The sequence below is a fragment of the Chenopodium quinoa genome, unplaced genomic scaffold (assembly GCF_001683475.1).
Source record: "Chenopodium quinoa cultivar QQ74 unplaced genomic scaffold, ASM168347v1, whole genome shotgun sequence".
Classification (NCBI taxonomy): Eukaryota; Viridiplantae; Streptophyta; class Magnoliopsida; order Caryophyllales; family Amaranthaceae; genus Chenopodium; species Chenopodium quinoa.
In genome coordinates, this window is record NW_018744988.1 from 1,597,829 (window position 1) to 1,622,733 (window position 24,905).

At 41.0% G+C, this 24,905-nt stretch overlaps 2 protein-coding genes and 1 non-coding gene across 3 annotated transcripts; 1 reads left to right on the top strand and 2 right to left on the bottom strand.

Moving 5' to 3' along the window:
- Nucleotides 1-15,514: 15,514 nt before the first annotated feature.
- LOC110706597 lies at nucleotides 15,515-19,133 on the top strand. The gene is made up of 5 exons (XM_021884535.1): nucleotides 15,515-15,796; nucleotides 16,259-16,683; nucleotides 16,777-18,076; nucleotides 18,221-18,367; nucleotides 18,461-19,133. Exons 2-5 carry the CDS (start codon nucleotides 16,630-16,632, stop codon nucleotides 18,967-18,969), a joined length of 2,010 nt encoding a protein of 669 aa, XP_021740227.1. The 5' UTR covers nucleotides 15,515-15,796; nucleotides 16,259-16,629; the 3' UTR covers nucleotides 18,970-19,133.
- A 105-nt stretch (nucleotides 19,134-19,238) lies between these two features.
- On the bottom strand, nucleotides 19,239-21,762 carry LOC110706598. The gene has a single exon (XM_021884536.1). The coding sequence runs from the start codon at nucleotides 20,973-20,975 to the stop codon at nucleotides 19,770-19,772; it is 1,206 nt and encodes a 401-aa protein (XP_021740228.1). The 5' UTR covers nucleotides 20,976-21,762; the 3' UTR covers nucleotides 19,239-19,769.
- TRNAY-GUA lies at nucleotides 21,086-21,170 on the bottom strand. Its single transcript is given in 2 exon segments — nucleotides 21,086-21,121; nucleotides 21,134-21,170. It is a non-coding gene; the product is annotated as a tRNA-Tyr (tRNA).
- Nucleotides 21,763-24,905: the final 3,143 nt, after the last annotated feature.

Here is a 24,905-nt window from a genome sequence, read left to right on the forward strand (position 1 = left end):
GAACTTCCAGGACTTCATCAACCGTCACCCGTTCAGGTAACTCAGTTCTCTTACTCTTAATTTTCTTTTTATTTTTTGAAATGGAACCATGGAAGCACACGACACGCCCTAAGTTAGTGATCAGCCGGTCACCGGGGACGGCTGAATCTAGGACTAGGAGTGCCGCCTGCCCTTTTCTGGACCCATCTTTGCCCTTTATACAAAGTCCGACTGAATCTGTGTCTATGCAGAACGTGATGGCCAGAACAAAAAAGACTGCTATGATATCAAACTCAGACGGCTCCTCCCAAAGGGTGCTCCTTAGCGAAACATCTGACCAGGCGCCAGATGTAGAACGAGGCGACTGTCAAGCTGACAGTTCTGAGAGAGGGACCAAGGTGTTCCCTTCTCATCTTACCGTGGACATGTCTAATTTTCCTTCTGCTCCTTCTAAGGGAGAGGAGGCGGGCCCCTCTAGGAGAGGGGAGGAGTCGTCCTCTTCGGACTCGTCAGGGGACGAGTCCGAATCCAGCTCTTCTGACCATAGTTCTTCTGGCTCAGAAGAAAAACATAGCCGCCTACAAGAGGCGAGAAGTTCTCATGCAGTGGAGAAGGGGGATAATTGGGCAGAGCCGTCCGCCTCTTACAGAGAGGAAAACGCCCCCTACTACTGCAGGGTGCCCCGGGGCCGGATCGCAACCATGCGAGATAACGTGGCGAGCTTTATTGCTAACCACAAAATGGGCTCAGAGTATTTACTGTTTGTGCCGGATCCAGAAGATACTGTCGTCTGGCCGGCTGGTACCAGCTATGGTGACGGCTGCTTTGGCTGCTATGTGGCGGCCATCAAAGCTGGACTGCGCTTCCCATTACATCCGGCTGTTCAGCGGATTTTAGATGGGTATGATCTGGGGTTATGGCAGTTAGCCCCCAACTCTTGGGTTAACGTACTCGGCTATGTGGCCGGGTGCGAACTGAACGGGGTGGAGCCAAGTTTTGAGGCTTTCGCCCACATGAACTATCTCAGCCGGACCCCTAAGTCGGGAGGTACCGGCTGGTATCAATTAACAAGCCATAGGGGTTACCTCATGACGAGAGGTAAGGCAAACAAATGGAAGGATTGGCGGAACACCTTCCTTATTATCGAGAGTTCAGACACGGAGCTGAACAAACGTTTTAACAAGTGGAACAGGGATCCGCCTCTTCTCGCAGGCGGCCGCAGCATGCCGCCTGTTCCCCCAAAGGCTAAAAAAGAGATCCTAGACAAAGGACTCTTCAAAGTAGAGACTAGGGTGAACTCTACTTCAGGGGTACGAGAGCAAGTACCCCTAAACTGCGTCCCGAGCTTCAAGTGGCTCTATGACGAGTACTTCTTGGCCGCCTGTGGCCTCGGCAGTCGGTGCTCTAGAGGTAGCCGGCCTGTCGAATACTCTGTTTTTTCACGCCTTGTTTACTTGGGATTTTTACTAACTTTGCTGTTTATTTCTTTCAGCCGACGCCATGAGTAAAATAACAGCATCTAAGACTGCGGCGGCCATGCTGCGGGTCTCGCTAATGAAGCAGTCGTACGTCGACTCCCCCAGCAAGGAGGCACCCTTGGTAAGCTTTGAAAACTCTTCTCCTTTTAGTTGTAATATGCATATACTAACTCTTTTTGTTTTCAGTCTGGCACTCCAAGGGGTTCTTCCTCGCAACAGCCGGACCCCAAGGCCCGGAGGACGACTGTTGCCAGCTCTCCTGGGTCTTCCAGGAAAACAGTGGCGGCTGAGAAGCAGCCGGCCACTTCTTCAAAAACCCAGGCGGGGCCGCCTAGATGTATGGACCCTCACTTGTAAAAAACTCACCCTTGCTTCCTTCTTGATTAAGCCTAACTTGTTTTATCCTTTTACTTAATGCAGCCGGCCCCCAGGGACTTGACTTGGTTGAGGTAGCCAAGTCAATGGTTAAAGTAGTTCCTCCCTCTGACAGGGAGGCGGTCAAGGGTGCCGGCACCCTTGACCTCGATGGAATTTCGGGGATCCTAGCTGAGGTATACTTAGCACCTTTTTGAACTTTTGAGTTCAGGACGCCTGTTAACTCTTTTGATTGGAAACTGACGCCTGTTTTTCTTTGTACTTAGGCCCTGCTCCGAGTCAACAGCCTTCGCAAGCCGATTGATCGGAAAAACAAAGAGGTAAAGGCCGCAAAGGCTATGGCCGCCTCCAGCTGTGATAAGGCAATGTTTCAAATTGCCCAAAATGAAGTACTGACCATTGATCTTCTTTATTATCAGGCGCAGGCGACCGCCGCTGTTCGGGCTCAGCTAGAGGCGGCCCAAAAGAAGGTTGACGAGCTGGAGGGGACCGTCACCAAACTTAAAGCCGAGCTGAAACCCCTTCGCCAGAAAATGCACTCTTACGAAGCCATGGAGAAATCTTTGGCTAACGTAAAAGAACGCCTGGTGAACCAGGAGAAGAGTCTTACCCAAGAGCTCTCGGACAAGGCCGAGCAAGAGAAACAAGAGCTCGTCCGGGAGATGGTGGAAGACTCCGCCCAAATCCAACGCATGACCTGGGAACGACTGTTCCCCAGTGCCGACTTTGCCTCATGGGAAAGAACGTACCGCCAGTGTTCGGAAATATATAATCAACAGATCCTGGCGGCTGCTGAAGAAGAGGCGTTGGACGTTGCGTTGGAGGAGGAAGAGCCGGTTGTGGCGCTTGTGCCACTTGGGGGTAAGGCATCAAAAGATGATGCAGCTAAGGCCGAGTCTAGCAAGAAGAGTGCTGACCAGGCGGCTGCTGCTGATACTGAACTGCCCCCTTCTTAAGCTTTAAGTATTTTTTTCTTTTCACGGCCTGCGTGCCGTTTGCTTTGTAATTACCCGGCCAGGGGGCCGGGGTTTTGAATATTCTGCTGGTCTTTTATGGCCGGCTCATTTTAATCAAACTTTTTGTTTTTGTTCAAATTTGTCTAAGTATTTGAAATTTGCTCACTTGACCGACTGTTGTGTATGGCCGAACGTTAAGACAGGTACAAATAGTAAGTATGCCGCCTATGCCCCTGGACGACTGGTTGTCTGTTTCCAGGATAGATGATCAGTCGGCCATTTAATCAATCGGTATTCGAACTCTTTATTCAATTTGACCAAGTAAATAGAATTACCTAGTAGCCAAGGAATTTAAGTAGGAAAACAAGCGGCGGGTACCGGTTGTTTCCCTTTATTGCCAATGTTGGCTTTTAACTCGTTATTTGTTAACCTAGCAAGAGTATTGGTTGAGAGCCTTTGTTTAAAAACAAGTGGACGACTCATACCTTTTAGGCTCCATACTAAGTTTGAGTGACTATTAAGTTAACATAGGAGTTACTTAGTCTTTGTCACAATCTTGATTGAGTAGTAGAGGTATCAGGCGGCGTAGGCCGGCTAGACCCCTTGATTCACCAATGTTTGTTGGCTATTAACTCAATAGGTTATCCAGTAGGAATAGGGGTTCGAGTGCCCTCGTTTGTTTAAAACAGGCGGACGACTCAAACTTTTTAGATTCCATACCAAATTTGAAGGAGTGACTATGAGTTAACTTTGGAGTTACTCAGTCGCCATCACTTTTGTTTGAGAAGTAGAGGTACCAGGCGGCGTAGGCCGGCTAGACCCCTTGATTCGCCAATGTTTGTTGGCTATTAACTCAATAGGTACCCCCTGCATTTATCCCAAGTAATACAGGCGGTTATCTGACTCAGATGTCAACTGCTACCACTGATTTGGTTAGTGATAGAGTTATCCTTGTCTCAAAAACGGCTACGTGGTTGCCCTTTGGGACAGTCGTATAGGTGCCGTGTAATTAGTTTATAGAACAATGTTCCACCCAAAAGGGAGTTGCTCTCTGCGACAAATTTCATCCGGAGGGATGCCGTCGGACGCCTGCTATGATGTTGGGACAGGTCGAATTAGTTTTGTAGTTTTGATCAGGTGGCTTGGCGCCTGGTCTGACCATTCGGCCAGTGGCCTTGGTAAGTTCTTGGTGAACGTAGGTGCTAAGTAAAAGAAGGGTAGCCGCCTGTTAGGTACAGGATCGGCCAGGCCCTAATCTTTTTAGCTAAGTATGGTGAGTAAAATACTCGATGGAGAGTAGCCGACTGTAAAGGAACAGACGGCATGCCCCTCTAAAGATAGAGTGAGAAACTCAATGGAGAGTAGCCGACTGTAAAGGTACAGACGGCATGCCCCTCGTAATACAAAATTGAATAGTAAGTGCAAACTTTATTAAGTAGCTCTTTACTTTACATCATTCAGAAAAAATATTTTTTAAGGTTATCTATATTCCAGGTTCGAGGCAACGGTTGTCCGTCTGGTGATTCCAGACGGTAGGTACCGTCCCTGACTTCCGCATAGATTCGGTAGGGTCCTTCCCAGTTGGGAGTTAGTTTGCCAGACTCATTAGCCCTACCGACTGCTTCCATCTTTCTAAGTACAAAGTCCCCTACTTTGAGTGGACGCTTGTGTACTTTTTTGTTGTATGATCTAGTCATTCTCAGGCGATAGATCTCATGGCGCAAAACAGCATTGCCCCTCTTTTCAGGAAGTGAGTCTAATGCCAGGCGCATAGCTTCCCAGTTTGCCTCTTCGTCATATAGCATTACTCGAAGAGTCGGCTCGTAGTGTTCTATTGGAAGAACAGCTTCTGCACCATAAGTTAGGAGGAAGGGAGTTTCTCCAGTCGCCCCTTTTTCAGTCGTCCTAATGGCCCAAAGAACATGTGGTAGTTCATCTGCCCATAGGCCGCCTGCTCGTTCAATCTTTTTCTTGAGACCGTCTGAGATGATTTTATTAAAGGCTTCTACCTGGCCGTTTGCTTGTGGACGGCCGACAGATGCAAAGTAATGTGCAATTCCTTGGTCTCCCAACCAGCTTTTGAGAACAGGCGTCTCAAATTGGGGACCATTATCGAAAACCATAGACATGGGAACCCCGAACCGAGTGATGACGTTTTTCCAAATAAATGAAATTACATCTTTCGTCTTGATTCCCTTTACAGCCTCCGCCTCTACCCATTTAGTGAAGTAGTCAACGGCAACAAGTATATACCTTTTGCCGCCTGTAGCAGGCGTATATGGACCCAGAATGTCCATGCCCCACTTAGCAAACGGTAGTGGGCTGTGAATGGTAGTGAGGTCAGTAGCCGGACGGTGAATTAGTTTGCCAAACCTTTGGCACTTGTCACATTTTTTCACCATCTCCATTGCATCTGCTTCCAAAGTAGGCCAAAAGTAGCCCTGCCGCCTTGCCCTTTGAGCAAGCATCCTACCACCTATATGGGAAGCACAGAAACCAGAGTGAAGATCATCTAGTATCTCTCGTCCCTTTTCAGGAGTAACACACTTTAAGAAGGGTTGAAGGTGCCCCCTCTTGTGAAGTTCTCCTTGTATCATTTCAAAACAGGAGGCTCGTTTTTTCAATGCTGCCGCCTGTTGAGGATCATCCGGCAGTGTCCCGTTTGTTAGATATGCCCTGATTGAATCCATCCAGGTTGAGCTTCTGTCTAGAATTCCAATAGGATTTTCCTCGATGCTTCTCTTCTCCATTACTTCCCAAAACACAGTTCGAGGAGTATCGGAGGAGGCGGATGATGCTAATTTCGAAAGTGCATCTGCCTGGTTGTTTTCAGATCTCGGCACTTGGATCAGATGGAAATCCTCAAGGGAGCCGACTGCTTGTCGGACCGCCTGTAAATACTTGATCATGGCCGGATGTGTTGCTTCGTATTCGCCATTGTACTGACTCACTATCAGTTGTGAATCAGAACAGGCGTCTATTTTCCTTGCTCCGGCCGCCTTACACATGCGGATCCCGGCTAGTAAAGCTTCATATTCTGCCTCATTGTTTGAAGCCTGGAAACTGAAGCGTAGAGCATACTCGAACCTGTCGCCCTCTGGAGATTGACATACGACGCCTGCTCCACAACCGTTTGAAGTAGAGCTTCCGTCCACATATACCTTCCAGACCTGGTCTGGAACTTGAGAGTCTGGAGGACGAGTCATCTCTACAATAAAGTCAGCAAAGGCTTGCCCCTTCACTGCTTTTCTAGGCTCGAAAGTAACTTCGAGACTCTGCATTTCTATGGCCCATTTGATCATTCGTCCGGAGGACTCCATGGTGGCAAGGGGCCGCTTGATCGGTTGGTCGGTATACACGACGACTGCATGTGCCAGAAAGTAGGGCTTCAATTTTTTTTAACAGCCATGAAGAGTGCAAGACCAAATTTCTCCACTAGGGGATACCTCAACTCGGCATTTTTCAGTACGTGACTGACAAAGTAGACCGGAAGTTGACAGCCGTCCCTTTCAGCAAGGAGCACCGCGCTTAACGCATGATCAGAGACGGCCAGGTACATGTAGAGATTTTCTTTGGGCAAAGGGCTGACCAGCCTCGGCAAGGAATGCAAGTGAACCTTTAATTTCTGGAAGGCGGCCTCAGCATCCGGCCCCCATTCAAACCTTGCCTTTTTCTTAATTGCCTGGAAAAAGTATAGGCATTTGTCGCCTGATCGACTTAGAAATCTTCCCAAGGCCGCCAGACAACCTGTTAACTTCTGAACCTCTCGGACGGTACGAGGCGACTGCATGTCAATGACCGCCTGTACCTTCTCAGGGTTCGCCTCTATTCCTCTCTGGTTGATAAGGAATCCGAGAAATTTCCCAGACTCAACTCCAAATACACATTTCTTGGGATTGAGCATGACATGGTGCCGCCTGAGTGTGGCGAAAGTTTCTCGGAGGTCCGTCAGATGATCTTTCTGAAGTTTAGTCTTGACAATCATATCATCAATATATGCCTCGACGTTTCTCCCAATCTGATCAAAGAACACTGTGTTTATCATTCGTTGGAAGGTAGCCGGGGCATTCTTAAGACCAAACGGCATGACCGTGTAACAGTATAATCCCTGATCAGTGACGAAGGCCGTCTTCTCCTGATCTTTCTTCCATAAAGGAATTTGATGAAAGCCAGAATAGGCGTCCATAAAACTCATCAAGGCATGGCCGGCTGTTGAGTCGACCAGGTTATCAATTTTAGGCAGAGGGTAACTGTCTTTGGGGCACGCCTTGTTTAAGTCTGTGTAGTCTACACACATTCGCCAGGTGCCATTCGGCTTTTTAACAAGCACCACATTTGCAACCCAATCTGGGAAGTAACATTGCCGAATGAACCCTGCATCAAGTAATTTTTTCACTTCGGCGGCTGCCGCCTGACCTCTTTCTTCACCATGGTTCCGTTTCTTTTGTCGTACCGGCTTCTTTTTCGGATCCACAGCGAGTTTGTGTACTGCCAGATCAGGACTAATGCCTGACATTTCATGGACTTCAAATGCAAAGATGTCCTTGTATTCTTTCAACAGGTTGTGAAAGTCGTCCCCAAGGTTTCTCAGAGCAGTCGTCCCTACTTTGACTGTTCGGTCAGGATGGGAGTCGTCTAATATCAGGTCCGCATGCTCACCAGCCGGCTGAGGGCGGAACTCATCCGGCCGGTCCTCTGCCAATGATTGCTATTTTCTTGCTTTTCTTGCGGACTCAGTCTGGGGTGCCTTTCTCTTCTTGTCGCCTGTTTCTTGAACAGGCGCACTTTCCTTGACATTGTCAAGGTCTGTTTTTTCTCCACTTGACCCAGTGGCCATAACAGTGGGCTTGACATCCGAGAGATAGCACTCTCGGGCCATCCTCTGATCTCCCCTTAGGGAGCCGACTGTTCCATTGTCCCTTTCAAACTTAAGCAGCATAAGTGACGGGATTATAACAGCCTTGGAATTATTCAGGGTTGGTCGACCCAGAATCATGTTGTAGGCAGAGAGTTCCTCTACCACTAGGAACCGGACTACCATGTGTCGTCCCTCCCCTTTTTCGCCCAGGCGAATGGGTAAATCTACTCGTCCCAGTGGGTGGACGACTCCTCCTCCAAACCCTATTAAAGGGTGGGAGGCCGGATGTATGCAGTCCGTCTGATATTTCAGTTTTGACAGACATTTGCTGCTGATGAGATCTGAAGAGCTCCCGGTATCTATGAGGATTCGAACAACTCTCTGGTTGGCCACTTTACATTCAATAACGAGAGGGTCGTCATGCGGCCCCCTTATTCCTCCTAGATCCTCTTCAGTGATGACAATCTCAGGAAATGTATATTTGGACGGTCGTTCTTGGTGAACGGAATTTACATCTAACCGCCTTATATTATCTTTGTTGCCCCTAATAGTGGGACCGCCTCCTGAGAAGCCGCCTGCAATGGTGTAGACGACTGCATCATCTGTATCGGAACTGTCGGCCTGTTGGTTCTTTTTGGCCGACTGCTTTTTTGAGGAAGTATTCCCCGTAGATTTCTTGACATAAGTGTCAAGATCACCTTGATCAGCCAAGCGGTCTAGGTACCGCATGAGACTGATGCAGTCATTGGTGTGATGACCAATGTCATCATGATAAGCGCAGATTTTGTCTTGGTTCCGGTTGCTCGCAGAACCCTTCATGGGGAGCGGCTTCTCAATTGAGAGCCGTCCCTTTATTTCTTTTAGGATAAACTGGTTATCCTTGTTAAACACATACTTTGGGGAGTATGGTTTGAATTCTTTTTTCTTTTTCTGGGCCGGCTGTTTAGAGGAATCAACCGCCCAGACCCCTTTTCTTTTTTCATCTTTGTTGGACGACTGTTTCTGTCGTCCCTCTCTATTGTCGAACCTCTTCCCGTCCGACTGTTTCATTGTACACAGATCAGTCGCCTGTATATAGGCTTCTGCTTCAATCAAGGCCTCTTGAAGAGTCGCCACCCTTTTTCGAACTAAATCAAATTTGAAGGTAGACCCGTCTTTGAGACCTCTAAAAAAGTCAGTATAAGCTACCTCATCCGGTAACCCTTGAATCTGTATTCTCATCAGGTTGAACCGCCTGATGTAGGAACGAAGCCCCTCCTTTTCACCCTGCTGAATTGTTCCCAAATCAAGGGTCGTTTTCTTCGCAGGGATGTTCATTGCGAAGTTGGAGGCAAATAAGTAAGCAAGCGTCCTGAAGCTGTTTACACAACCAGTCGGCAGGTTGCCGAACCATTGCTGTGCAATTCCCTTGAGAGTCGCTGGGAAACACTTGCACCAAGTGGGATCATCCAACCCTTGAAGGTACATCAGGTTGGTGAATGCCATCAGATGGTCTTCCGGGTTAGTAGTGCCATCATAGGCGCCTACTAAAACATTTTTTACTTTGGCCGGCTGAGCGGCTTCAGTAATTTCCTTGGAGAAGGCCGACGGCTGTTCACCAAGTCTAAGCAGCCGTAGCTGCCAGTCCATAGGTTGAACGTTTTTTGCTGCAGGTCCACCAAATGGAGGTGGATGCATAAAATATTGTTGTTGCGGCACAAATGGCAAATTTGGTACCGCCTGCGCACTATGAAAGCCGGACTGACGGGAGGTGCCGCCTGACTGACTCTCATGGTACGACTGAGTTGGCCTCATCGAGGCATTTCGCAAACTGTCCTGAAAATTTGAAGTAGAAGCCGACTCTGATAATCGGTCACTCTTCTTCTGCTCTAGCAGGTGCCGAGCATCTGTGAACGTTTGCTTTGACCCGTCCGCCTGAATATGACGAACCGGTTTCCTATTTCCCGTAGGATAACGGAGTTTTGTGAAGTCAAGAGCAGACGGCTCCCGCTTCTTAGATTTAGGATGGGGAGTCGCCTCTCGCCCTTGAACTGGCTTCCTCTTCAGTGAAGTGGAAGGTTTTTTGGCCGACTGCTCTTTGACTGAAGCAGGCGGTTTTTTGTTGATCAACTCTTGGATCTCTCCCTTGAAGCCCCTCATGAAGGTCATGAGTTCGTTCCTTGTGATGGGAGCAGACCCATCAGTCGGCTGTTGCCGAGCAAGCGGTGCGCCTGCTGGCTCGCTTCCTGTTTGAAGATACTCTCGTTCCCTTATTTCAGTATGACGGGTACGGCGGGCCCTTAGGGTCCCGTCTGGAGCTGTATGAGTTTCAACTTCAAATTCACTTTCGGTATCATGGTCCGACTGAACTTGAGGGTCGTCTAGGGGACGCCTCTCTTCTGGAGTCGGTACAGACTTGGATGCCATCTCTGAAGTACTCTCCCCACAGACGGCGCCAAATGTTTCGGGGTTTTCTGATGTCCTGCGGGAGAGTTACAATTCCGAGACTGGAACCGGACGCCTGTACCTGCAAAATAACGGAGACTCCTGAGAGCTCCGCCTCCAACGGTTAAGTTAGTACCTGATTAAGGAGTAATCAATACAGAAATTAAAGTAATCAGATCTCTCTAGGTGAGAGTGCTTAGTGTTGGTAATCTGCGTTGTTAGCGAGATTAGCCGGTTGTTAACGAGTCTGTTCTTCTCTGCTTGATTTCTTAATTATTCGGTTTCTGATTAATGAGGATTAATCGGGTATTTATAGCCTTGGGAAGCGTGCAACTCTCTAGGTTTAAGGTAAACCTAGGGCTGATCGGGCCTCTAGACTGAATTGGGCCTTGATGGCCGGTTGTCCCATTTGGCATGGGTGGACACGTGGCGCGTCTTAAGTGGTCCATGGAGGACGTATCTGTGATTGACACGTGGCAAGCTCCTGTTGGCCTTTGTGAAGGACACGTGGCGGAACCTGGTTGGTCCACTTGTCAGACGGTGATTGGTGGATAAAAATCCCCTAATCAATAGCTATTCACTATTTAATAGCTACTCCGTAATAAATACACACTACATCGGTACAGCGGTGGCCAAAATGATGGTTGGGATTTCGCCGGCCAGATAAGGTGGTGGAGGTGGAAAGGGGAGGGGAGATGTGGGGGTCGAATAAAATTATGATGAGGTTGTATAGTTGTATCTAGCGATAGCGATCTAATTTTGTTTGTTTTTGGGTGAGTTGTGATTAACGTGGAGAAGATTGACATCTGACAATTTATTTTGTCAGTTATGAGAGACATCATGTGCTAATGGGCCCTAATAGCCCAAATTAATTGAGAAAGAAAAAACACCTTTTTTCTGTTTATTTGGATAAAATGATTTGTACGTTGAACCACCTGATTTGGAATTGATAATTATTCAAATAAGGATGACTTAATTACGATTAAATAAAATTAATCAAATTGTAGGTAGACCTAACTTTAAGGTTTATGTCATTTCCATTGTCAACTATTCTTGGTTTTTTAATCATACAATTGTCATGGTTGATGCATGTCCAATATACAGTATACTATATGCAAATTTGAGGAAGAAATTCAGATCAATGGTTGATATATGAAATTATAATTATCCTTTGAGATAAAGGTAGGTATATTGTCTGTAGTCATTTGTTGTACTCGATTTTATTTTTAATTTAATTTGAAAGGAGTCTTAAAAGACTCTAATTATCATTAAAGTAGTCATACAACATTTACATTTAAAAATTTACAACAAAGATTTTAAAACATATTTAACAAAATCAAATTATAAGAATCGAGCTAAGAATCCGAATACATAGATATAACAATTCGACATTCTCAATTGGTTGTTTCATACAGCTTTATACTTGGTTCCGTCATTGCTTAGTTATTTTGGGATTCTTGTGATAACTTTGTAATATAACTTGAATCCGAACAATCAACCTCAATCGTATTGCATGCATAACTTAAGATCAGAGAACAACTTGTTATTTGAAAGAGGTCGAAAAATCCCGTCTTTTAAAAGAGATAGAAAAAACCTTGGCCTTGTTTGGTAATAAGCTTATTGGGGGTATATTAGCTTATTTGACTAACTTTAGCTGATTGACTAGTCAAACAAGCTAATACAAGTGTTTGGTAGTAAGCTTATTGAAAGAGATTATTCCACTAAATAAGCTCTTTTTGAAAAAGCTCATTTTAGGAGCTTTTTCAATTAGCTTATTCATTAATTATTGTGAAATGACACTTATAACCTCATTTAATTTAAAATCCTATCTAAACTACCTACCCCACAATTAGCTTATTGGTCATTTCACATACTCAATCACCTTTAAGCTATCAGCTATTTACCAAACACTTTTATATAATCAGTTAATACAATAAGTTAGTCAAATCAGTTAATAAAATCAGCTAGTCAAAATCAGCTAACTCAATCAGCTTCAGCTTTCAGCTTTCATCTTTCTCCCAAACAGGGCCCTTGTTTATCGAAGAAGATCAAAAGTTCTTTCTTTCGAGGGAAACAAATTCCTCACTCACAAAATGAGGAATTGTTATTATAAACCTAAAAAAAAAAACGAAAAAACCAAGAAGTCAAAAAAGTTAAAATAAGTAAAGATAGGGCTTCCCACTGGCATAAGCGCCTTCAAAATATCAACAGTGGAAATCAAAGATTAGGAGAGATCATGTACTAGATTTTTGTATGCTCTTGTTATCATGATAGATTAGTGAAGACATTAGACATGAACAATAAAAATAAAGTAATATAGGGTTTATCAAATAAGAGTACCGAAATATGAAAATGGGTGTATTAAGGGTTTACTTATCCAAAATTATCTTAAATTGTATCCGATTTAAATAGTTTAAGTTGAATCTGAATAATTAAACCTTTATCGGAACTTTTTTTTTTTTTTGACAAGTTATTTTCTTGAAATTATGGTAAAAATTGATGGCCAAAAATCCAGAACTATAGCAACTCAAATATAAACTAGGGGTACATCAATAAAAAAAAAACATAAAAAAAGAAAAGAAAAGAGGAGTACTCCTTCCGCAGTTCTGTACTCTAAGATTGTTCCATTAGAGAGAAAATTGGTGAGATGTGGTGCTTTATTAAGAATTAAGATAATGTTTGAAGAATTGAAGTTGTAAATAAAGATGGGCATGGGCCGTGCCGGCACGCGGGCGGCACGAACCCAGCACGATTCCGGCACGGCACGATCGCCGGCACAGCACGGCACGGCGGCCCACCTGTGGGCCGTGGGCCGTGCCGTGAACAAAAATCTGGGAATCGGCACGAGCACGGCACGAGGCACGGTGGCCGGCCCGTGGGTCGGCACGCCGGCACGACACGTGGCACGGTAGTGGTAATTTAATTTTTATTATATGTATTGTTGTTTTTTGCTAAATTAATAAAATTATTTATATAAACTTAAACATAATTAGATAAATAATTTTTATAACCTTAATTAAAATAAAGTTTGTTTAAAACAAAATATATTAAGATTATTAACATTAACATAAACATAAATTAATAACATTATTTATATAAAATTAAGTTTTACTAAAAAATATTTATATATCGTTTTTTTTACATTCATTTAAAAAAAAAAAATGACACGATTTGGCCCGCGGCTCGGCACGGCACGGCCCGCCAGGCACGTGGGCCGTGCCGTGGGCTAGGGTGTGCCAAATTTAGGCACGGCCCGCCGCGAAGCCGGCACGGCATGCCCACCACCGCGGCACGGCCAGACACGGCCCGCGGCGACACGGCACGGCCCGTTGCCCATGTTTAGTTGTAAACAAAATTCTAATTGTGAGAGAGAATTTCGTGCTATACAAGTATCAATTTGTCATGCACAATTTTTACGGAAAGTTTGGCACACCAATAAAATTGTGTATTTAAAGCTTGCAAGAAACATCTCAATTACTTTATCATTCATGCCTCTTTAACCATTCTGTTTTATAGGAGTATCACATATAAAAAATTGACATTTTTGCACAAAGCTCACAACAATATATTATGGGCTCAACTTATAATAATTGGATTTACAAATAAACTAACTTGTTAATTCAAAGTTATTTTTAAAATTAAAATTAATTAATTAGTAGAAAAGTATTAATGTCTTATGACATCTACAATCATATCATGTCATATACATATTTTGTTTCCTAAAAAGGGGGGGGGGACCTCAATCATTGTGGATAAATTTGACATTGATGAATATCCTCTTTTCACATCGTTATTTGATACAATATTTCACAATGAGGATCTTTAATCTGATGTAATTCTAAAATCGAACAAGAATTAATGGTATGCAATTAATTGTATGCGTATAATTGATTTTTGTTATGACACACCGCATAAATCCTTATGGCCTCATTAGATTAATTTTTGTAAAACCCAATATGAGGAATGGATTGAAATTAGGTTAGAATACTCTCGAGTAAATTGAGAATGAAGGTTTATTATGAGCTTCAAATAAGTAGAAAGCTACGAGTAGTAAATAAACAAGATATCAGGGGCTTTCATCAACCAATTCAATTCCGTAGAAAGGGGGTTTAAGGAGGAAGAGAGAAAGGACAAAAAAGAGAAGGAAGCTTAATTCAACATCATTTAGGGTCTGTATTTTTTTTTTTGGACGGGAGGGTCTATGTTATCTTAAGGAAAATTTTACTTTTGTTACCACTTAAACACCCCGGTTTCACTTTTACTACCCATTAAAAACTTATTTTATTTTGCTACCATCTAAAATCACATAATTTAAATTTCACTACCACTTAACAGTTTTAGTTATTATTTCCGTTAGTTAGATCCATAGTGTTTACAGATTCCTATCTCTTTTGCTTAGAATTAAATTACTTATTAATAGTCATTAGTCACTCATAGTGTTTACATATTCCTATCCCTTATTACTCTTCTTAAAAGAAATGGACAAGACAACATTGGCTTGTGTTTCTAATATGTAGTATTCACAAAGTAGATCATCAATGCATCATCAAATTGCTAGTAAAGCTGTGCTACATTTGCTTTAGTAGTAATTTGTAGTTTTTTTTTTTTTTTTTTTTTTTTTTTTTTTTTTTTTTTTGTTTTTTTTTATCCGTTGTAAAAAAATATAGAAAAAAAAGAGGTTTATCACTGGCTAGATTTTTTTAATATTATTATCAAATTTTTTTCACTTAACAAATAATATGCATGTCAATTAGTTTAGTTAGTTAAAGTATTAAAATTGATAAATTTGATCAAAATTTATCTACACAATCCCTATAGAATCCAACAATGAATTGGAAAATAATCGAAGATCGGTAAGCCCGACTAACATATAATAATATGACTAAGGGTCTGTTCACATTTACTGAATTGAGCCGAGCTGTACTGGATTGAACTGAATTGTGCTGAAATGAATATTTTATAAGAGAAGGAAATTAGGAGCTGAACTGAATTGAACTGAACTGATTGGAGCTGAATGGAACTAAACTGAATAAAATTAAATTGAAGTAAACAGTCCCTAATTGGATATTAATTATACGGAGTAATAAAACAAGAAAGCCATTGATTTCACCTGAATTGTATTAGTTATTAGAAAAAGTGGACCCAAAATATATGTGTATTTATTCATCCTTTTGTCAAATAACAATGAACAAATGGCAATAAACTAATTCCAACCTAATAATTGCCAATTTGCCATGTATACTCATCTCACATCTGTTCTTCCTTCTACACATTTTTTGCACATAAAACAATATTCATTGAATTATTTTTTTTAATTTTATATTCGTTGAATATCTAGTACCATTATTCATAAAATTATAAGATAGATAAGACTGACTTAATAATAGACCACACTACAAGAATAATGGCATAGCATAAAAACAATAAAATAAATGATGCGCGTAAGAGTCGTGTTACATATATATTCTCTAATAATTTCTAGAACTTGTACACAACACAAACACAACCAACATCTTTCCAGCCCAACCAGGCCCAAAATACCCATCACAAAATACCCACCTTTTGGGCCCCACTTTCTCTCTCCTACAATATTTACACTTGGAGGTTCCGTAGTACTTCTACTACTACTAATCTACTATACCTTCCTCAGTCGTAACGAATATCTTCTCTCTTTTTCCCTCCTCTCTTTCATCGCCGCTCTTTCTTCGAGTTCTTCACTTTCACAGGTATAAACAAAATTAAAAAAAATAAATAAAACCCAGTTCATCGTATAATCTTGGATTTAATTTGATTATAACCCTTTTTAAGAATTGCATTTTGTTTAGTGTAGTGATTTTTTTTTGGTTATAGTTGATGTCATTTTCTCCGACAATTAAGCTTTCTTAATGGAAAACTGTATTCATGGTGGGAGATATTGATTGTGTAGTGTTTTATTTAGTTGTCAAAAAAGTTGATAATTTTGTATCCCTTCTTTATTTTCTTGTCGGGCACTTTTTAAAGTGCTTTACACATTCATATATTGTGATTCGTTCTACTCTTCTTTATCCAAATTATAATCTATGTTACTCGGACTCGACTTGAAGTGATGGATACCGAACACGGGTACGTTAAGTACGAGTGTTCGAGTATCCGATATGTTGTGATTATGATATCTAAATTTGTGTTATTTGATTTGTTTATTGAAACAGTGAGGAACTTACAGAAGATAGACTGGTGCGCATAAAAACACTCTGGCCAAGATATTAGTGATCTCTCCTCAGTGGAGGGTGTGCTGCGCGCAAATCTTTGATGAAATTTGCTTTTCATTTGTTTGCAAATCATTGGTTTGGCGCTTACCCATTGATTATGGCTAATATCCAACCTAACTAATCTTTTTCTTTGTTTTTGTTCTTTAATTTTTAAAGCAGTTGAGATGTAAATCTTTAATTTTTGGTGAACTCATTGAGGTACAACAAAGTCAAATTCTCCGTACAATCCAACAAATTTTTTTTGGAAGTTTTATTTTTCCCAATTTTTTTTTTTTGGAAATCTTTTTTCTGAATTTAGATACCCAGAAAGTATGGCATTATTCCATTGTTTTTCCAAGTTAGTTGGAAGGAAGAAGAAGGTGAAGGTAATAATTCATTTGATTTGGTAATTGAAATGTTTTTTTTTGGGGGGGTTTGTGAATTTGAATTTTGATGATGAAATGATGTATTTTGTGCAGGATGCAATTGTTTCTTCATCAGAATGTAAGAATGTTAATGAGAACAGAACCTTACAAGTGAAGGTGGAGCACCCAGTGAAGCCTTCTGAGCATGAGGAAGAGCTGAAATCGACGTCGTTTAGTGTTCCGGTGCCATTCGATGTCACTGAGATTTCGAGATGTGAGGTGAAGGTGATGAACCCTGTTGAGAAGGGTCAGGAGGAGGAGGCTGTAGAGGTGGCATATGAAGGTGAAGATGAACATGAACATGACGAAAAGTCACCAATGAGTAGGGAGAACTCTGACTCAAATCTTGAAGGCCGCGACATTGATTCGAGTAACCCGAGTTTTCAGATTGGAAGTCCTTGTGCTGAGCAGGGTACTAATGATGAGGAGGTTGAGATAGGCCAAGGTGGGCATGTCAGTGATCCGGGAATGGCAAGGGAAGAGCGATGGGCTTCACCGAAACTTACACGTTCTTGCTCGAATCTTGACTCGAGGGAAGTGCTGAAGAGGATAGCTGATCAATTGCCACCCTCCAAAACACAGTCATTTGAGCAGTTACAGGAACTTGCAAATAGAGTAAGGGGTGATCTTTTGATGAGATCTCCTTGCAGCCAGTCATCGGCTCGTACTCACTGCAGTGCTGATAAGGTGATGCTGAAGAAGCACTCTTCGAGTCAGATCCTTCCCTCGAGGAGCAAGAGAATGTGGTGGAAGCTCTTCCTTTGGAGCCACAGGAATTTGCAGAAACCAGCAATTGCTTCTAAATCAAGAATGTCGTCCCTTCTTGCTACTGTCAATCAGCAAGGTGGATACTCATCTGACACACTCGAACCATATCGAGCAAAGCAGCTCTGCAAGGTGGAATCAGCAGGCTCATTTTCTGAATTATGCAGTTACAAGAGTAGCCACGAAGAAGAAAATGGATTGAAGGGTGGATTTTCAGGGCTATGGCCTCAGAATCAGTGGATTGCTTTCTCAGGGGAGTCATCATCTTCGTTAAAGAGGGTAGATGACTGGGTGAAAGACCTAGAGTTTCAGCCAACAACCCCGGTCGTTGAAGAAGAGAATGGTGATGAACAAATTGTCTTCCCATCTTCTCCTAAGGCCGATGAGTCAATGGCAAAATATCCAACTCATTCCTCCCGACATACCAAAAGCAACTTATCTGAGGAACTCCAGCATGCCAACAGTGTGATTCAGTCTCTGAATTCGTCTTCAACTGTGGCTCATGTATCAGGGATGGGGTTGAAAGTTATCCCCATCATATCACACTTCTCAAGTCTTCGTTCAATCAATCTATCGAACAACTCAATTGGTATGAACTTGAATCAAAATCTTGTTTGAGACAAGAAGCATTTCTGATTTTCTGCAGTATAATCCAGGCATAAATGATTTAATGATAAAACGCCCTGAGTTTCTGACAACATATTTTTTTTCATTATTCTGGTTTATCTTGCAGCTCAAATTACTCAAGGATCACTTCCAAAGGGCCTTCATGTCCTCGATTTATCCAGGAACAGGATCACTACCATTGAAGGATTAAGAGAGTTAACTCGACTGAGGGTACTCGATCTGAGTTACAACAGGATCTCTCGTATTGGTCATGGTAGTATTGATCGTTTGCTTCAAATTTTGGATTGGTAATTACCTGCACATAGTTTGAAATATATATTCACATTGTTTATTATATTAACCACAGGACTCTCAAGTTGCATATTGCTCAAGGAATTGTATTTAGCAGGCAATAAAATCAGTGAAGTTGAGGGGCTGCACAGGCTATTGAAGCTTACCGTTCTGGACCTTAGCTTCAATAAAATAACCACAACCAAGGCTCTAGGACAGCTTGTTGCCAACTACAATTCTTTAGTGGCACTCAGTATTTTGGGGAACCCGATTCACAGCAACCTAAGCAGTGACCAGCTTAGGAGAGCTGTTTGCGGACTTCTCCCTAAGTTGGCATACCTAAACAAGCAACCCATTAATCCACAGAAGGCTCGAGAGGTATCAATGGATATTATTGCCAAATCTTCATCTCGAAACAATAACTGGAATGCTTGCAGGAAGTCCGTGAAAAAGAGTAGTCAGAGTGGATTGATGTCATCTAGCACTGGCAGGAGCAGTACGAGTGTTGGGCAGAGAAGCAGGAACAAGGCGAAAAGGCAAGCAAACCAGCAGTCGAGGCTGAAGACGAGGACTGTAATCAGTTAATTGAAGATGATCATAACGCGTCATTGCAACTCTTCAGCAAGGAAGCAGGCAATAAAATGTATAAACTTGAGTTCAAAGTATATTCCTTGCTGTTGGTTTTGTATCATTGTTTGTCTTCATTTCTTCAAAATAAATTAATAATAGAACCCTGGCATTTTTCTGGATGACTGCACTGTATAACATGTCTAATGGAGTGGGAGGTGTTTCAGTCTACGAAAACCTCATTGCGTGGAAAACCATCTGACTTTTTTCATTTAGCAGCATTTTTTTTTTTTGTGAAATATGAAAACCTGCACATAATAATTCATCTCAAATATGACCCAAAGAAGTTAGTGATAGATGGAAAATTCTGTCTAAATACTAACTCGATCTATTTGAGCTGTCAAATATAAAGATCATCTAAAATCAGGTGTTCCTTACACAATGTTATTATGTTATACCAAGCAATTGCATACACACATAGTTTGGACAGTTCAAAAATATATTAGACAGCAAGTTCAGAAACAAGCAGAAAATTAGAGATTAAAGAACTCATCTTTGAGGATTGAGTTGAAACAATACAGAGATACTAACACTGAGACTAGCCACATTAAATCTACTGTATTTTATGTCAGAAAACTACAGGCCAAAGAGGCAAAGATCATTGTTGGTAACTAAATTTTCATCAGACCTTTCTAAGACAGTAGTAATGACTCATGAAGTATACAAATGCATAACACAAGGGTATTGACAACCAAAATTATCTAAGAGCATCTAATTACCCCATCTTTCTTGCTTGATCAAGCATATTTTCGTCACCATCATTCACTGATACTGTCGCGACACAATTCACCAGGATACTGCATTTGAGCAAACCTATATAACCTCTCATTAAACACAACCTGAGGATCTTTCTGAATCAAATTCCCATTCTCATCATACCCATCCTTCAAGAAAACAACCCAATTCATCTCAGTACCAGCTAAATAAAACGTCCTAGGCTGCTTCTTAAGCATCTGATAAGTATGCTTAGTAAGACTAAACTCCTCCTTAAACTCAACTATATGATGAATTGAAGCCTTCTTCTCCAATGTCAAGCTCAAAAACTCGTGTATAACCCCAACCCTATACTTCTCAGCCTCCAAACTCGAAAGCTCGTGCTTCCACCCATCAGAATACGGCGAAACCAAAGGCAATGTATTCAACAAATTCAACCTCCTCACATCATCATCCTCCAAGTCCAATTCCTTCCCATGTTTCACAGGAAACTTAAATGCCTTCTTCACCTTCTCCTCATCAACCATAAACTCCCTCTCTAACGCGCTCAAGGCCAATGCCGGATCCCACTTCACTAGTTCAAGCATTCGACTCCCATCATCCCCAATTACGACACGAAAATCATCGGAAAATTTCAAGATCCAATCCCTAAAATCCTCAGGAACACCAAATATCAACCTACAATGATAAATCTTACTTAACGCCATTTTCTTATCTTTTGACATCATTAGAAGCTTCTTAACAACTTTTACCCTCTCTAATTCCATACTCTCCATAATCTTAACCTCCTCCTGCAGTAAATTCTCCATAAATTCAGTAAAACCTAGCCACATTTTGTTATTTTCGTGACGGTAAATTTCGAAAATACGCGGGTGATTATCGACGAACTTGTTAACCTTTCTTCCCCGGGGAAAACCCAGTTGCCGGTAAAGTTTTCCGGCGTCATCTAACCGGAGAATATGCTCGGGTTGTTTCGCGAGAAATTGCTTTGATCGGGTGAGAAATCGGAAGAAATTATCGCGATTGACGAGATTTTCGAAGTGGGTAATTAAGGAAGAAGGGTGTTGAACAAGGGTATTTCTGGGACTGGGTTTTTGGCGTTTTTTCTTGAATTTTTTTGGGGTTTTTGTGATTAAAAAGGAGGTGGAAAATAGGGAGGTTTGGAGGAGAGAGAAAATGGGGGTTTTGGAGAGAAAGTAGGGTTTAAGAGAGTGTTTGGTTATGGTGGTGAAGAGGTAGTGGAAAGCCATTGACGGGGTTTTGGAGAAGATGATTCAGGAATTTGGGGTTTAAGAGGGGAAGTTGTAAGAGGAAAGAGGAGAGAGAAAATTAAAAATGGAAAAAAAATAAATAAAAAAAATCCGACCTGCCGGAATCGAACCAGCGACCTAAAGATTATCTGCAACTACTACAGTCTTCCGCTCTGCCAACTGAGCTAAGGTCGGATGTTGATTATTTGCTAATTGAAAATTATTATAACCGTGTTCAGGTGTTTGTGTGTTGGGCATAATTTTTTTAACTATTTTTTTTTTAATTAAAATGGACATATACTTTTTATAAAAAAACTTTTTTTTTTTTTATTTAATTTTTCCCTCTTAACATTGCATGTTTTGTGTAAAAAAATATAAAAAAAATTGCATGTTACATCCTTACACGGTGTATTAATTATTATTACTATAATTTTTTATTTTTTATTTTTTGAAAGACTGTGTATTAATTATTTTTTTAGTTGTTACTAACTTATTTATTATGTACAAATTTCATTCAGATGGAATTCTCTCAAATTAATGAAGTGAAGGGCTCTGATACATTGTTAGATACAACAATGGAACACATTCACCCAAATGAGTGTTGTATTCATCTAAACCAGAGGAAAATACATTTTAAAAACAAAATGATGAATAAGAAGTGGTCTCATTACCCTCGTAAAATTAAATTCTTCTTTTGTTGATGTGGGACATTCATATGTGATGTACTACCTCCGTTACAGGTTATGTGCAACAATTAGACATTTTTCCTCTCTACTTTATGTTAAATCGTTGCACATAACCTGTAACGGAGGTAGTAATAATATTTTATGTGTTTAGAGGTGCTAAACTTTCAAATAATGAAGTTTGTCGTCATGCATATTTAATTAAAACTAGGCAAATAACTATGCTAATGTAGGATTTAAGCATATAAACTAAAAGCAAATAATACTAAGGGTCTATTTTGTTAGTGGATTGCTAAACATCGCCCGCAAATCTCCACATAAAGCCCACAAATCTATATTGAATTTACCTTATTTCCCTAAACCTAAAATAAAAAAATCTAACCCATACCCACACTCTAATCACCCGAAAATACGGCAATGTTGAGGCGGCAAGGCAAGGACTTGGCGGCCACAGCGGCTGAGGGAAGGACGGCTCACGGTGGCAGGGTTTTTTTAAAAAAAAATTTTTTTTAAAAAAAAACCAGAAGAGGTGGGGCGCCTGGCCAGGACGCCCAGCCCCTGGTGGTGGCGTCTGCTCCGGCCGCCGGAACCAGGGGGCTGGCGTCTGACCTGGACGCCTAGCCACGGTTGTGGCGTTTTCCAGAGGCGCCACCGCCGTGGCTGGGCGTCCAGGTTAGACGCCAGCCCCCTGGTCCCGGCGGCCAGAGCAGACGCCACCACCAGGGGCTGGGCGTCCTGGCCAGGCGCCCTACCACTTTTTTTTTTTTTGTCTAATATTTTTTTTTTTTGGAAAATCAGAATTCTTTTGTTAATGTTTAATATTTTTGTTTTATGTGTTAATGTTTTTATTTCTAATGTACATATTTTTTTTAAAATCTGAATTTTCTGTGTTAATGTTTAATTTTTTGTGTTAATGTTTAATTAAAAAAAAAACAAAAACTTTAAATAAAATTTAAAAAAAATTACAAAAAGTTTAAATAAAATTACAAAAAAAAAAAGAAAAAAAAAATAAATAAAAAATTAACAAATTACAAAAAAAAAAAAAATACAAAAAGTAGGGGTGGCGTCTGGCCAGGACGCCACAGCCATGGTGGCGGCGTCTGGCCAGGACGCCACAGCCATGGTGGCGGCGTCTGGCCAGGACGCCACAGCCATGGTGGCGGCGTCTGGCCAGGACGCCACAGCCATGGTGGCGGCGTCTGGCCAGGACGCCACAGCCATGGTGGCGGCGTCTGGCCAGGACGCCACAGCCATGGTGGCGGCGTCGCCACCCCTACTTTTCGTAATTTTTCCCCCGGATTATCTCGCTTTCCGGCGACGATGACGGCTCTTCGGTGTCCCTCGACGATCCACTCCAGCTCCACATTCTTCGTTAGAGTGAATTACGGTTTCGGTAAAAATTAGAAAAAGGGCAAAAGAGTCAAAGTAAAAATATTTGTGGGCTTTATGTGGAGATTTGCGGGCGACGTTTAACAAATCCCATTTTGTTAACCTTATTTTTACTTATTTCAAATTTCATAAGTTCAAATGAATTCAAATAAGATAGGTTAAAGAAAAATAAGTTATGATGATGGTTGATATACCTTAATATAAATTACATTAAAAGTAAGACCTTGTTCACTTCACCTTTTAAAAAAAAAATATTCAGTAAAAATAATTTCTGTTCAGTAAAATTAATTTCAATTCAGTAAAAATAAGTTTAGTTTAGCAAAAATAATTTCGGTTCAGTAAAAATAATTCCAGTTCTGTAAAAATCAGTAAACTTAAAAAGAAATATAATAGCAATTCAGTAAAAATATTTTTAGTTCAGCAAAAATAATTTCAGTTCAGCAAAAATAAGGTGAAGAGAACGGGGTCAAAGTTTTAATAAAAATGTAATAATTTCAGATAATAAGTAAAAATTAGGTGAATAGAACACAACCTTAATTCACCTAATATTCTATTGACCTAAGTTTTACTATTCAGAACTTATATAATCTTTATTAATCATTATCAGAACGTATCTAACCTAAAACCAGCAAAGGTAAAATAAGGGCCCAAAAGAAACTAAGAAACTAATATGAAATGTGTTTGATCTATTGATGACTTCCCTACTGATGATCCTATCTTCCACTTTCGGTAAGGCTTATTTTTAGAACGGTGGGTAGATGAAAATTTAATAACTGCATATTACTAGGAGAAAGAGAAACTGTTGTCTTTTGTTAAGAATGGGAATGCTCCAATGGTTGCCAATTTTGTATGCCCCATATTTTCAAACTCCCACTAGAGCCACTACTAATTTATGGTACTAGCAAGTAGCAACTGCAAATGGATTTTCAACGGTTTACCATTTAGGAATTTAGGACCAAAATGTTTGAATGGGTCGTATTTATAACCCATTAATGTGCTGGGCCACCCTTATACTTTGGGCTTCAACTTTGCTGTTATTCATTTACAATACGAAGGATCTATTCTGATTTACTAAACTGAGTTGAATTAAATTTAACTGAATTGTTTATAAGAGAAGAAAATTAGGAATTGAAGTGAACTAAATTAAACTGAGCTGAACTAAAATTAATCTGAAGAGAACAAGTCCTAAATAAGAATGTACTTAATGCCCAAGATCAATTATGAGATCATTACTAATTAAAAACTTTGATTCTTTGAGGACAATAGGTCAAGAAAAACCTTTATATACATTTTACAATCACCCATTCATTAAACTTTGATGACTTTTACGTTTTGGTTCAAACTCTGAAGATATACATTCCTCTTTAATTAACATTATCATGCTATTGAATAAACACCATCCCTTTGAAATCAAAGAGATATAAAGGAGCAAAAGAGTTCCGCCTTTCCCTCCACCCCTTCCCTCCTCTTTCCCTACTAATTTGTAATTTGTTATCTAAACAAGGTGTAATATATGCTTTGATTTATAGCTGTTAACTCTTTTACTTTTCAACACATACATTATTTTCGCGTTTACAAAAAAATTGCTTGTGATCTAATAGTATTTTGATTGATATACACATTTCAGTTATTAATGTACATGCATGCTTGATCCACATTAATTGTTTTTTTGGCCACAAATCACTTCAGATAATGACTTCTGCTTGTATTATATCAGGTCCTACAAAAACAGAATTTCTTTTCTAAAAGTAAAGACAATGTAACTTTTTGAAGTTACTCCACAAAAGAGGGACATTTATAAATAGACATGATTGTACAACCCACCTATTTCTAGAGATAAGTCTTGATAGAATGAAAG